At 41.1% G+C, this 15128-nt stretch overlaps 1 protein-coding gene across 1 annotated transcript in view; it reads right to left on the reverse strand.

Annotated features, from left to right (window-relative positions):
• Positions 1–1158: 1158 nt before the first annotated feature.
• znf296 (zinc finger protein 296) overlaps positions 1159–15128 on the reverse strand; it is a 41154-nt gene continuing 27184 nt past the window's right edge. Inside the window, exon 3 of the mRNA XM_062060245.1 lies at positions 1159–4031. Coding sequence (XP_061916229.1) covers positions 2398–4031 — 1634 coding nt within the window. The 3' untranslated portion in view covers positions 1159–2397. The remainder of the gene's footprint in view (positions 4032–15128) is intronic.

Here is a 15128-nt window from a genome sequence, read left to right on the forward strand (position 1 = left end):
TTCCGTTGCCTTCTGGGAGAACAAACCACGTCAAGGACCCAGTCGTGACACTTTTCACAGTAACGCATTACTTTTTGGTGTAAGTAACTGAGTTACTTTTGAAATAAAGTAACTAGTAACTGTAACTAGTTACTGGTTTTCAGTAACTAACCCAACACTGCTCACTTGTGAACAAGACTCCGAGGTACTTGAACTCCTCCACTTGGGGCAGGGTCTCCTCCCCAACTTGGAGATGGCACTCCACTCTTTCCCGGGCGAGAACCATGGACTCGGACTTGGAGGTGCTGATTCTCATCCCAGTCGCTTCACACTCGGCTGCGAACCGATCTAGTGAATGAGCAGATGAGGGCTGGCTGGCGTAGGTGGAGCGCTAATGTTTTTATTATAGCTCTGTGAGGTCCCGTTGCTAAGTTAGCTTCAATGGCGTCGTTAGCAACAGCATTGTTAACCTTCGCCAAGCTGGAAAGCATTAACCGTGTAGTTACATGTCCAGAGTTTGGTAGTATTGTTGATTTTCTGGCTATCCTTCCAGTCAGGGACTTACTTGTTTTGTTTCTATATGCAGTAAAGCCCGATGCTATCACGTTAGCTCAGTAGCTAAAGTGCGTCACCGATGTATTGTCGTGGAGATAAAAGTCACTGTGAATGTCCATTTCGCGTTCTCGACCCTCATTTTCAAGAGGATATAGTATCCGGGGTGGTTTAAAATACAAATCCGTGATCCACAATAGAAAAAGGAGAGAGTGTGGAATCCAATGAGCCAGCTTGTACCTAAGTTACGGTCAGAGCGAAAAAAGATCTGTCTTGCACTGCACTCTAGTCCTTCACTTTCACGTTCCTCATCCACGAATCTTTCATCCTCGCTCAAATTAATGGGGTAATCGTCGCTTTCTTGGTCCAAATCTCTCTCGCTGCTGGTGTAAACAATAGGAAAACATGAACAGTCCTTCCTCCGGTGTCGTCACGCTACTTCCGGTAGGGGCAAGGCTTTTTTTTATCAGAGACCAAAAGTTGCGAACTTTATCGTCGTCGTTCTATACTAAATCCTTTCAGCAAAAATATGGCAATATCGCGAAATGATCAAGTATGACACATAGAATGGATCTGCTATCCCCGTTTAAATTAAAAAAATTCATTTCAGTAGGCCTTTAACAACACTTGAATTCAGGTAGGTTTAATTTGCCTAAAAGAGGAAACAGACTGCACAATGCAAAACAAATACACCTCAGCTATTTATTAAGGCTCATCAGGACAAGATTGTAAAATGGAGTGTCGAGCCTAAAAAGGAGACAATCAGCAGGAGAATATGTAACAGTGACAGGCAGTTAGTTATAATATAATAACAACAGTAATAACAACAGCAACGATTGTCAGTCTATGTACAACATGTGATCCCTGAACAGTTACACTGCTTTTACACAACACACGTTTCTTTTGGTGTCCCTGATATGGATAAACGAAAAAAATTGAAAAATCACATAATGAGTTGGTGGCACTCTGGACTTGATGAGTTTTGGTCACTAAAACCGAGCCACGGACATGGCAAAGTCATGCTTTGGACACAAGATCACGGGACAAGCAGAAGACACACAAAACATTCAAACTCTCTGAAGTGCTCCAATCAACCAAAGTAGGCCTCACCACTCTTGTAGCCAACCATCAAGGTGCTGCATTCATAAATTAGAAAGCATTAGAAAAATACACAAAGTCTCTTAAGCGGTTGGACATTTTACAAATGTAAACAACAGCGGACAAAATAAAGGACACCCGAGAGAAACATAATTTACACCCGTTTCACACGTTATAGGTGGGGCCAAGTACAGTTGGTATGCATAGAAAGTCATCCTGTAGGATCCTCGTTCATGAGAACGTCTGTCTGACACAACCTTGCCGGGCCCCTGCGAGCCCTGTAAACATGACCTCAAGTGACAAGCGCCTTAAAATAAAAAATAAAAGAGCCCAGGTTGACAAACTGCAGACAGACAATGTTTGCGTTCATTCCAAGTCGTAAAAAGAGAAGACCCTCTTTGTTTCATTCCGCCACCATATTGTTCATTTCTCTCCACGACAGTCTGTGGTCGTCGTCACCTGTCCGGTCCAGTGAAGAGACGAGTCGCTCGATTGAGTGGTTTGCAGCGTGACAGAGTGTGTGTGGGGTTTCCTGTGTTGGCGTGGACTGTGGCAGCTCACTTCCTGTTCCACAGCGCTGGTAATGTCCCCCGGTTGAATGTCACTGTTTTGTTCTGCGGTCTCAAGTAGGCACTTTTGTTTTCAGCCTGCAGCTTTTTGCATACGAGTTTCTGCTTCAGTTCTGCTACTTTCTACGGGTTTTGTCAGTTCAATAGGTTTTATTTTGAAGGGCTACTCCAGTCCTGTACAGAGTTTATTGTGAAGGTCTCAGGGTGCAGGAGTCAAGGCCACCATATTTGGACTTCCTCTGCTCCCCTCCTGGCTATGTCCTTCCTTCTCCATGTTTACTGCACCCTGGATTTCCATCTGATCCAAACTGGCTTCGTCCTCCTCCATCTTTACTACCACCGCCGCCGCCGCCTCTTCAGCCTTCATGGCAGCCAAAGTGTCGGCGGCACTAGCCTGGGCGTAGGCGCCTACGCTGGCGTGGCTCAAGCCGTGCACCTTCTTCAGGTGCTTCTCCAAGGTGGCGTACACGGTGAACGGCACGGCGCAGAGCTGGCAGAGAAACGGCGCCTTGGCTCCCTGGGCGCCGTGCGTCTTCATGTGGCGCGTGAGCTTGGAGCTCTGCGCGCAGGCGTAGTTGCAGAGGCCGCAGCGGTACGGCCGCTCGCCGGTGTGGCTGCGGCGATGCACGGTCAGGTTGCTGCTGTTGCGAAACTGTTTGCCGCAGTACTCGCAGGCCTCGTCTTTCTTCTTCTTGGCGGAAGAGCCGGAGGTCACGCCGGCGCCGCCTCCTCCGGCGCTGCCGCTCCTGCGCTCGTTCTCTCTCTGCCACTCCTGCACCGCCTCGCTGACCTTCGCCGAACTGAAGTCGGTGATCTCCGCCCGCTCCGTCTCCCACTCGCCAATGCCTCGCGCCCGTTCGCTCATCTCGGGGCGTTTGGGTGTGCAGTTTCCGCTGGCGATGCCGCTCTCGCCACTGCCCCCGGTTTCGCCACTTTCCAGGGAGCCCTCTGAGGGGCTGGCACAGGGCGAGGCATGCCGGGGCTCCCCTTGTCCCTCCGCCTCCTCCTCGCCGCCGCCGTCCCTCTGGGTCTGGTAAAGCCTCAGCAGCGGTCTGTCCGCAGGTCGGGCCGGCGAGGGCAGCAACATCGGGGCGGAAGCAATGGAGGGGTGCTTAGTCATGTCCAACTCTGAGGCGCCATGCGCTCTCATGTCCATTGCCACCTTTCCTGGCTGCGATTGAAACCTCCCTCTGGCGCCCTCCGTCACCGCCACGTCCGCCGGTTCAAACCCGCCCCCTCCACCTGCGGCCTCGCGGTGGTGGTTCCTGATGTGGCGCGCGAGCTGGCCGCTCTGAGAGAACGCTTGGCCGCACACGCCGCAGTGGTACGGCCTGTCGCAGGTGTGAGTCCGGAAGTGGGCGGAGAGGGCCCGCTGAGACTGGAAGCTGTGGTCACACATTTCGCAGTGAACGACGCCGGTTTGGGGGAAGGGGGACGCCGCCGGTGGGGACGAGGAGGGCGACGGCATCACGTCTCCCAGTGGGTTGTTGCTGTTGTTATTGTTGCCCTCGGCCAGTTCCCGCAGCCGCTCGGAGAAGTTCAGAGCCTGCAGGTCGGAAGGGGCAAGGACAACGTGCGTCTGGCGGGGCCGACCGAGACGGAGGGCGGATGGCTGGAAGGCGGAGGTGAGGGCCTGGCTCAGGTGGCGCGGGTCCAGTGTGGCCGCCACCGGCGGATTCCCCCGAGGACCCCCTGATGCTCTGACGTCGTCCTCGTCCTCCTCCAGGTAGATGCTGAAGGAGTGCGTGTGCTGGGCGTGCTGCAACAGCGCCCACGCTGAGGCGTGCACACTCTCACACTGCAGGCAGGTGAAGTAGGAGGGCTCCTCGGGCGCTGGAACACAGACCAAGAAAGCGCGGTTAGTGAAGCCTCAAAAGAACTGCGGGAAGTGGCTTTGCTCGCGTCTTCAGCCTGTCAACAGTCGTCTGAAGTTAGTTTGCTTGTTTATGATTTTTGTTTGGTTTTGTATTGTGTACCGTATTTTTCGGACTATAAGTCGCAGTTTTTTTCATAGTTTGGCTGGGGGTGCGACTTATACTCAGGAGCGACTTATGTGTGAAATTATTAACACATTACCGTAAAATATCAAATAATATTATTCAGCTCATTCACGTAAGAGACTAGACGTATAAGATTTCATGGGATTTAGCGATTAGGAGTGACAGATTGTTTGGTAAACGTATAGCATGTTCTATATGTTATAGTTATTTGAATGACTCTTACCATAATATGTTACGTTAACATACCAGGCACGTTCTCAGTTGGTTATTTATGCCTCATATAACGTACACTTATTCAGCCTGTTGTTCACTATTCTTTATTTATTTTAAATTGCCTTTCAAATGTCTATTCTTGGTGTTGGGTTTTATCAAATAAATTTCCCCCAAAAATGCGACTTATACTCCAGTGCGACTTATAGTCCAAAAAATACAGTAGTTATATTTATATGGTTATTAATATTCTGTGATTGTAAATTGTTTGCTTGTTGATGCTTTTGTTTGTTTCTGTATTGTGTAGTTATAATTATATGCTTTTACTTGTAATTGTATTGAGTTTGTGGACCCCAGGAAGACTAGTGGGTTGTTGTGGCAACCAGCTAATGGGGATCCTTAATAAAAACCAAATCAAATCAAATATTTTGCAACGTCACTGAATTCCCTTACGGATTTTCATGACCTACTCACACCTACTGTAGCTAAATGAGCCCCCACTTCACAGAGGACAGCTTTGTAAAAAAAGAAGAAAAAAAAGCAGGCTTCACTACACATCCTAATGCAGTAAACACATTTGTGGGACAGCTGAGACGTGATTTAAATGGTTAAAAAAAAGGTATACTATGGCTCAACTACAGTACTTCGGGGGCGGTAGGGGCTCGGTGGTCGCGGGTCATCCAAAAACCAGAGGGTTGGCAGTTCGAAACCCTGCTTTCTCTATCTCTATTTTCTCTAGCCCCTATTTTCGGCATAGCTCGGTTGGTAGAGCGGCCGTGCCAGCAACTTCAGGGTTGCAGGTTCGATCCCCGCTTCCGCCATCCTAGTCACTGCCGTTGTGTCCTTGGGCAAGACACTTTACCCACTTGCTCCCAGTGCCACCCACACTGGTTTGAAAATGTAACTTAGATATTGGGTTTCACAATGTAAAGCGCTTTGAGTCACTTGAGAAAAGCGCTATATAAATATAATTCACTTCACTTCACTTATTTTGCAATGTCACTGAATTCCCTTATGGATTTTCATGACCTACTCCCACCTACTGTAGCTAAATGAGCCCCCACTTCACAGAGGACAACTTTGTAAAAAAATTTTTTTAAAATGTGTAGTAGATAATTAAGCTATACAGGCTGTACCATGACTACTCTAAAATATAGTACAGGCCGAAAGTTTGGACACACCTTCTCATTTCAATGTGTTTTATTTTCATGACTATTTACATTGTAGATTGTCACATCAAAACTATGAATGAACACATGTGGAGTTATGTACTCAGTAGAAGCATTTAAGTCTCATCTTAAAACTCATTTGTATACTCTAGCCTTTAATTAGAGCCACCTTTTAGACCAGTTGATCTGCCGTCTCTTTTTTGCTCTGCCCCCCTCTCCTGCGTGGAGGGGTTATCAGATGTTGCGCTAGCTGTTCAAAGTCGGGACCCGGGGTGGACCACTCATCTGTGCATCAGTTGGTGACGTCTCTGCGCTGCTGACCTGACTCCACTCAAGATGATCCCACTATGGAATGGACTCTCTCACTATTATGTTAGATCCACTATGGACTGGACTCTCTCACTATTATGTTAGATCCACTATGGACTGGACTCTCACACTATTACGTTAGATCCACTATGGACTGGACTCTCACACTATTACGTTAGATCCACTATGGACTGGACTCTCACTATTATGTTAGATCCACTATGGACTGGACTCTCACACTATTACGTTAGATGCACTATGGACTGGACTCTCTCACTATTATGTTAGATCCACTATGTACTGGACTCTCACACTATTACGTTAGATCCACTATGGACTGGATTTTCTCACTTTTATGTTAGATCCACTATGGACTGGACTCTCTCACTATTATGTTAGATCCACTATGGACTGGACTCTCACACTATTACGTTAGATCCACTATGGACTGGACTCTCACAATATTATGTTAGATCCACTATGGACTGGACTCTCTCACTATTATGTTAGATCCACTATGGACTGGACTCTCTCACTATTATGTTAGATCCACTATGGACTGGACTCTCTCACTTTTATGTTAGATCCACTATGGACTGGACTCTCTCACTATTATGTTAGATCCACTATGGACTGGACTCTCCCACTATTATGTTAGATCCACTATGGACTGGACTCCCCCGGTGGTCCTACATCTGTGGTCCCCTCCAAGATTTATCATTGTCATCCCATTGGGTTGAGTTTTTTTTGCCCTGATGTGGGATCTGAGCAGAAGATGTTGTTGTGGCTTGTGCAGCCCTTTGAGACACTCGTGATTAAGGGTTCTATAAGTAAACTTTGATTGATTGATTGATGATTGATGTACTTAACAAAAAAAAAAATTATAGTTTCTTCAAAATAGCCACCCTTTGCTCGGATTACTAGTAAATAAGTAAGAATTCAACTAAAACAACAGGGGCAACATCATGAAAAGGATACAAAGTGGATTAAAATTGATAGTTAAAAGGTGCATTAATTAAAAGCTTTACTAAAAAGAGAAGTTTTCAAATGTTTCTTCAAAGTGTCAACACAGTCAAGATCACGGAGGGACTGGTGCAAGTTGTTCCAGAGTCTGTTGAGCTATATAGCCTGGAATGCCAGGTTTCCACAGGTTTTAAAACCAGTGTTGGGGATCTTTAGAAGACCCTGGCCTGAAGACCCTGAAGAGTAGGGGCACAGCAAGTCAGTGATGTACTGAGGGGCCCCACCATGCAACGCACGGAATGTCAGGACTAAAATCTTAAACTCAATGCGGATTTTAACTGGAAGCCAATGAAGACTGGATCAAACGGGGGTGAAGTGGGCTGTTTTTGCACACTCTTGGCATTCTCTCCATGAGCTTCAAGCACACCTGTGAAGCGAAAACCATTTCAGGTGACTACCTCTTGAAGCTCATGGAGAGAATGCCAAGAGTGTGCAAAGCAGTAACCAGAGCAAAGGGTGGCTATTTTGAAGAAATTATTTCAGTTATTTCACCTTTTTTTGTTAAGTACATAACTCCACACGTGCTCAATAATAGTTTTGATGTGACAATCTACAATGTAAATAGTCATGAAAATAAAGAAAACGCATTGAAATGAAAAGGTGTGTCCAAACTCCATGGTATTGTCCTCTGGGAAGATTGATACTGAAATAACTGCATGCTGAAATGCGAGGGTTGTACCCACTTTTTTTTAGGCACTCTATGTTTATACTTGAAATATTAGGACACCTGTCCCTTCCATCGACAGAAAGTGAGACTATAAGGCCGCCATGTGCACGTTCTTTCACACCAAACTCACCCGAAAGTGCTTGTGAAGACTTTGCTTAGTGCAAAAACCCACACAAAATAATCGATGGATGGATCGCTGGCGTCATGGGTGCAAAACTGTCAAGACCCCCGCCACACTTTGTGAACACACATCACGTGGCGAGGAGGCGTACATCTGGAGATATTTTTATACGTGGATAGCTTTGTCTCCTAAGCGAAGAGACACTTTCCAATTAAGCTGCAAATTGCTAATTAGCAGAACGTGGCAAACGAATGCTTTATGCAAATGAGCTACTGACTCAGCCTGCTTTGACAAATGAGGCCTTTTTTTGCATTAATCAAAATTGGAGAGACAATCTCCAAATTGAGGGGGGGGGAGAAACCGTTCTATATTTTCTGTCTTTATTTTTTTTTCCTTCGGAGAGGTTCAAAGCCGACTGCTATAAGCCTCTTTCATGTTTCCTCCAGTCAAATCCTTCCCTGTTTTCCTAGAGGGGGGAGGAGAAGAAGGACGCAAAAGAGAGCAACCGTTTCTGTGGCGTCTTCACCTCGCTGGAGGAGAAGTTGGAACGCTTTTTCAAAAAAAAAAAAAAAAAAAAAATGGGGTGAGAGCAGGAAAAGGAGATAGGTAGGTCAGGACTCAGGAGATAAAAAAAGAAAATGAGATAAAAAGATTATAAAGTAGCGCAAAGGGAGGGCGGGCGTGAAAATATGTCACCCCTTTGGATTGTACTTGAGACCCATCCTCCAAGCCCTCCGCCCCCAAATCCATCCCTGAGGGGGCGGCAGGATGGGTGGTGGGGGTGAGACGGTGGCTTTTGTCCCGCAGTGAAACACAATACACAGCCGCTTTTCTCTTCTCCTCCGCTCTCTCACTTTTCTGTTTTTTTTGTAAGGATTCCCATTTGGCCCGGGGTAGCACTTGAATATTAAGCAGAAGCAATAACTACTAATTAAAAATGCAGATTGGCTGGGAGCGCTAACGAGCAGCAGGCAGAATCTCTTTTCCCCGGGGAGGCAGAGGAGGGGAGGAAAGACGGAGAGGAATTGAAAGAGGGCAAAGCAAAAGTGTGTTGAAGATGGAGGAGGAGGAGGAGGCGGCGGTGGAGATGAATAAAAAAACAACAAAAAAAAACAAACAAGGAGAATAAATAAAAAGGAAGGAGACAGATGCACCAGGCTCTCCAGTAATCCATCCCACCCCCCCCCCCGGTCTGCACCCCGCCTCCTTGCACGTCTTGGATGCAGAAAATGAAAGGTTGTGTGATGACTGCACTTTCACTTTCACGCAGCAACAACACTTTCTTACTTTGTCACAAAAGTCAGCTATCACAACTTTGCAACTGTCTTTTCATTTTTCACAACAATCATTTTAGATTGTTCTATAATTGGTCTTTCTATGTAACTACAGAGCGTACACTTAATCCCATATTTTTCAATAATTCCATTTTTTTCATTTAAGTTTTCTCTTTGTGTGAATGCTCCAAAACATTCACACATGCTTTTCTACATCAAAATGCATCTATTTAAACTTCTTCTCCGGATTTTGGCGCACTCTCTCTACCTTCCACATTTTTCACCCGATTCAAAGCGTTCCAACTTCAAACTGTTCAGCCAATTCGGGAATCGCAGGCTTTCCCTTGACAAATTCTAAAAATTCCCAGATTTCCCAGAATTCCAGGTTTTCCCAGACATTTTTCCCCATTCAAAATGAATTTTTCAAGCTTCCACCATTTCCACCGATTCAACCCATTCCACCATCCTGGAAATTCAAACTACCATTTTTCCAAGTTCAAAAAAATTCCAGGATTTTCCAGAATTCCTGCTTTTCCCAAGCCCTATTTCCACCCTTTTTTCTGGCGACTACTCCTTCCACATTTTTCAACCAATTCAAACTATTCCACCTTCAACACATTCCAACATCCTGGAAATTCAAACTACCCTTTTTCCAAGTTAAAAAAAATTCCAGGATTTTCCAGAATTCCTGCTTTTCCAAAGCCCTCTTTCCACCCTTTTTTCTGGTGACTACTCCTTCCACATTTTTCAACCAATTCAAACCATTCGACCTTCAACACATTCCAACATCCTGGAAATTCAAACTACTCTTTTTCCAAGTTCAAAAAAATTCCAGGATTTTCCAGAATTCCTGCTTTTTCAAAGCCCTATTTCCACCCTTTTTTCTGGTGACTACTCCTTCCACATTTTTCAACCAATTCAAACTATTCCACCTTCAACACATTCCAACATCCTGGAAATTCAAACTACCCTTTTTCCAAGTTAAAAAGAATTCCAGGATTTTCCAGAATTCCTGCTTTTCCAAAGCTCTATTTCCACCCTTTTTTATGGTGACTACTCCTTCTACATTTTTCAACCAATTCCAACCATTTGACCTTCAACACATTTCAACATCCTGGAAATTCAAACTACCCTTTTTCCAAGTTAAAAAAAATTCCAGTATTTTCCAGAATTCCTGCTTTTCCAAAGCCTTATTTCCACCCTTTTTTCTGGCGACTACTCCTTCCACATTTTTCAACGCATTTCAACTTAATTAAAACATTCCTTTTAATTTGAAAAAAAAAACGGAAGTTGTTTTTTGAACCGGAAAAATTCCCGTTCCACCTTCCACATATTCCACTTATCCTGGATATTCAAACTATCACTTTTTAAAGTGAAAAAAATTCCAGGAATTCCCAGAATTCTCGTTTTTCCAAAGCCCTATTTCCACCCTTTTTTCTGGTGACTACTCCTTCCACATTTTTCAACCCACTACCACCGTTCTACCGTCAAAACATTTCTCTTAATCAGGACAAAAAATAAGTGGGTTTCTTTAACTGGAAAAATTCCCGGTTTTCCTGAAATTCCTTAACACTATTTCTCAATTAAAAATGTTACTACTTCAACATTTCTCGACCGATTTGAAAAATTCCAACACCAACCATTTCAACTCATTCAGAACATTCAAGTCTTTTTCCAAAAAATTACCGCTCTTCCCGAAATTTCCATGAAATTCCCATTGAAATGATGGGACATTTTTCAAAATTCCACAACTCCCACATTTTTCATCCGATTCAAACCGTTCCAACTTCAAAGTATTCAGCCTGTTCAAAATTGTGTGCTCTCCTTCAACAATTTAAAAAAAATCCCGGATGTTTAAAAAATTCCCAGTTTTCAGAGACATTTTCCCCATTTAAAATGAATTGTCAATTTTTTTTAAACCATTCCAACATCAACACATTCCATTCATCCAACTAACACTTTCCCAAGTTCCACACCAAATTCCGTTATTTCCTGGAAATTCAAACCCTTCAACATTCAAACTATTCTTACATCCGTACTACATTCTGTCAGCATTTCAGTTCAACTTCAGAATTGGAGCATTTCTTCAGGAATTGCCTCATCTAGTTTTCATTACATTTCTATTTTTTTTCCACACAATTTTGTTTTTTGTACATTTCATTCTACAAATCTAACAATCTACAACATTTAATAGCGGGGATCTCAACTTGTTTGACCTCGGAGCCCGACTTTTCCAAAACAGAGGGACCCGAGGCCCACTCAATTACCACTTAATTAGTCATCTTACTTTGTAATCTTAGTCCATAATTACATCAAACCTGCTTACAGTTTACAACTTTGTCAAATGGTATGAAAACGTGTTAATACAAAGACTATTATTTATTTAGTTATTGTTTATTATTGACTTAGAAAAATAAGTACTAACCAAATATACTACATATGAACGGACTCAAATAATTAATTTACATATAATTGTGTTGTGCTAAAAAAAACAAATGCAATGTTGAATATGTTTCTTAACTAAATAAAATGAAAATAAAATGAAAATAAAATGCAGCTTCACTATTTTGGGGAATTTTTCCTATCGTTCACAATCATGATTGTAGCTTTACTATGATGGATGGATTTTCTTTTTTTTATGCATCCTAAATATTAAATAAACATAAATAAAAGTCCCTTTACAGCAGAGCTAATGGGAGCTCCTCATTTTCGCCCATAAAAGCCAAAAAATACCGGTAATCATTCAAAAACCGCCAACAATACTAATTTACATTTGGTGACTTGAATATTAACCAAGTATTAGTGATTTTGTTATTATAAGCGCTAACGCAGGCCAACTACGCTGTGATCACTTCCTGTGTCCCTATGTTTACATCTTTGAGTGGTCTGCTGTTTCCTCGCTTCCCTGCTCCCTGTAAGTTTATTGTAGATCATAAATCATGCCTTTCACCTGGACAGAAGAAGTCAGAGGATGTATTCCGACAAGTTGGTACACTTTGACAGCCATTTAGAACCCGAAACTGGCGAGGACGACACGAAAAGACGCTGGGTCATCCCGCCCCTCGCCACTTATGAGTCATTATTCATCTAAATGGGAATATATGAACATCAAAACAATCGGCATCCTAATGACAGCAGACAATATACAGTAAGTGATGTTTTATTATGTTTGTTTGCTCTCATAAAGTCTGCAGTGAGTAATCATCAGTGATGAAGGGGGAAAAAAGCAAATGTCATGATGCGTTTGGGTGTATGTTATATTGTATTTTTTAAATTTTTTTTTGGTCATAAAAAAATACAATCATGCGTGCTTACGGACTGTATCCCTGCAGACTGTATTGATCTATATTGATACATTATGTAGGAACCAGAATAAGAAACAACCCTTTTGTGTGAATGAGTGTAAATGGGGGAGGGAGGTTTTTTGGGTTGGTGCACTAATTGTAAGTGTATCTTGTGTTTTTTATGTTGATTTAATAACAAAAATAAATTAAAAAAATTAAAATATAAAAATAAAATTTATTTTTATTTTTTATTTTTTTTAATTTCTTGTGCGGCCCGGTACCAATCGATCCACGGACCGGTACCGGTGGTTGGGGACCACTGCTGTACAATACTATACAGCACTATAATATACTATAGAACACTATACTATATTATACAACACTAAACTATACAACACTATACTATACAACACTATACTATACTATACAACACTATACTATACTATAGTATACAACCCTATACTATACAACACTTTACTATACTATACAACACTTTACTATACTACACTATACTATACTATACAACACTATACTTTACTATATAACACTATACTATACTATACTATATAACACTATACTATACTATACAACACTATACTATAAAACACTATACTCTACTATAGTCATACTTGTCAACCTTGAGACCTCCAAATTCGGGAGATTTGAGGGCGGGGGGGGGGGGGGCGTTCGTGGTGAGGTGGGCGGGACTAGGGAGCGGGGTTAAGGAGTGTATTCATAGCTAGAATTCACTTAAATTTGAGTATTTTTTATATACAGTATATATATTTATATATATATATATATATATATATATATATATATATATATATATATATATATATATATATATATATATATATATATATATATATATATATATATATAAATAAAATAAATACTTGACTTTCAGTTAATTCTAGCTATATATAAATATTTATATATATATATATATATATATATATATATATATATATATATATATATATATATATATATACACATACATATAAATAAAATAAATACTTGAATTTCAGTGTTAATTTATTTACACATATACACACATAACACTCCTCTCTACTCATTGTTGTATTTGAAAGTGCAATGCTTTGCAGCCAGTAGCACAGCCTTTGAAGGAGCATAGGTATGGGCAGTGTAATATTCTGGGTTAGAGTCAATGACCAGGCAAGGTGATGAAGTTACGTCTCTTTACTTCATACTTCAGAACCGACTCCCACACTTGCCACCAGGGTGCGCAATACAACGTAAACCGTTGGCCAACCAAAAAGTAACCACAAAACACTATAGTGTTCTGTGGTTACTTTTTAAACCGTTGGCCAACCAAAAAGTAACCACTTTTTAAACCGTTGGTTTCAAAAGTAACCACAGAACACTATAGTGTTTTGTGGTTACTTTTTGGTTGGCCAACGGTTTACGTTGTATTGTGCACCCTGACGGCAAGTGTGGGAGTCGGTTCTGAAGTATGAAGTAAAGAGCAGACGTGACGACAGGCTGTCCTCACTCAGGTCCGCATGGACCTGGAGGGGGCGTGCCTTAAGTCCGGCTGGAAATCGGGAGATATTCGGGAGAGGCATTGAAATTCGGGAGTCTCCCGGAAAATTTGGGAGGGTTGGCAAGTATGACTATATTTTGCAACACTATACTATACAACACTATACTATACTATATAACACTATACTATACTATAATATATTTTGCAACACTATACTATACAACACTATACGATACTATACTATACAACACTATACTATACTATAATATATTTTGCAACACTATACTATACAACACTATACTATACTATATAACACTATACTATACTATAATATATTTGCAACACTATACTATACAACACTATACTATACTATACAACACTATACTATACTATAATATATTTTGCAACACTATACTATACAACACTATACTATACTATACTATACTATACAACACTATACTTTACTATAATATATTTTGCAACACTATACTCTACTATACAGCACTATACTATACAATACAACACTATACTCTACTATAATATATTTTGCAACACTATACTATACTATACAACACTATACTATACTATACAACACTATACTATACAACACTATACAACTATACTATACTATACAACACTATACTATGCTATACAACACTATACTATACTATACAACACTATACTATACTATACAACACTATACTATACTATACAATACTATACTATACAACACTATACAAGACTATACTATACAACACTATACTATACTATACAGCACTATACTATACAACACTATAGACCACTATACTATACAACACTATACAATACTATACAACACTATGCTATACTATACAATACTATACAACACTATACTATACTATACTATATTATACTATACTATACTAATTCGTCCTATTAAAGGGTATCATAACAGGCTGTTTTTTGAAGACACTCAGAAATAATACTGTATGGTCAAATTAACATGAACATTGTATTTTTTTTAGTTATTTCCTTAATTTTACATTTAATATTTATACTTTCATAAAATATATTTTTAATATTTTATATTTTTCGTATATTTGTCATATATATATATATATATATATATATATATATATATATATATATATATATATATATATATATATATATATATATATATATATATATATTTTTTTTTTTCTTCTTCTTTACATTCACTTTTGGTGCTTCCACTCGCATGTTGTGCAAACAGACAAACAGAGGAAGGGGTTAGAAAAAACCCCAAGAGATGTTGTAGAAGATGGACAGAACAGTCAGTCCCCTTCAGCGTTGCACAAAGGAAGGAACTGCTACTAACGTGCGCGCACACCACCACACTGTG

This window comes from Entelurus aequoreus, linkage group LG10 (genome assembly GCF_033978785.1).
Source record: "Entelurus aequoreus isolate RoL-2023_Sb linkage group LG10, RoL_Eaeq_v1.1, whole genome shotgun sequence".
Lineage (NCBI taxonomy): Eukaryota > Metazoa > Chordata > Actinopteri > Syngnathiformes > Syngnathidae > Entelurus > Entelurus aequoreus.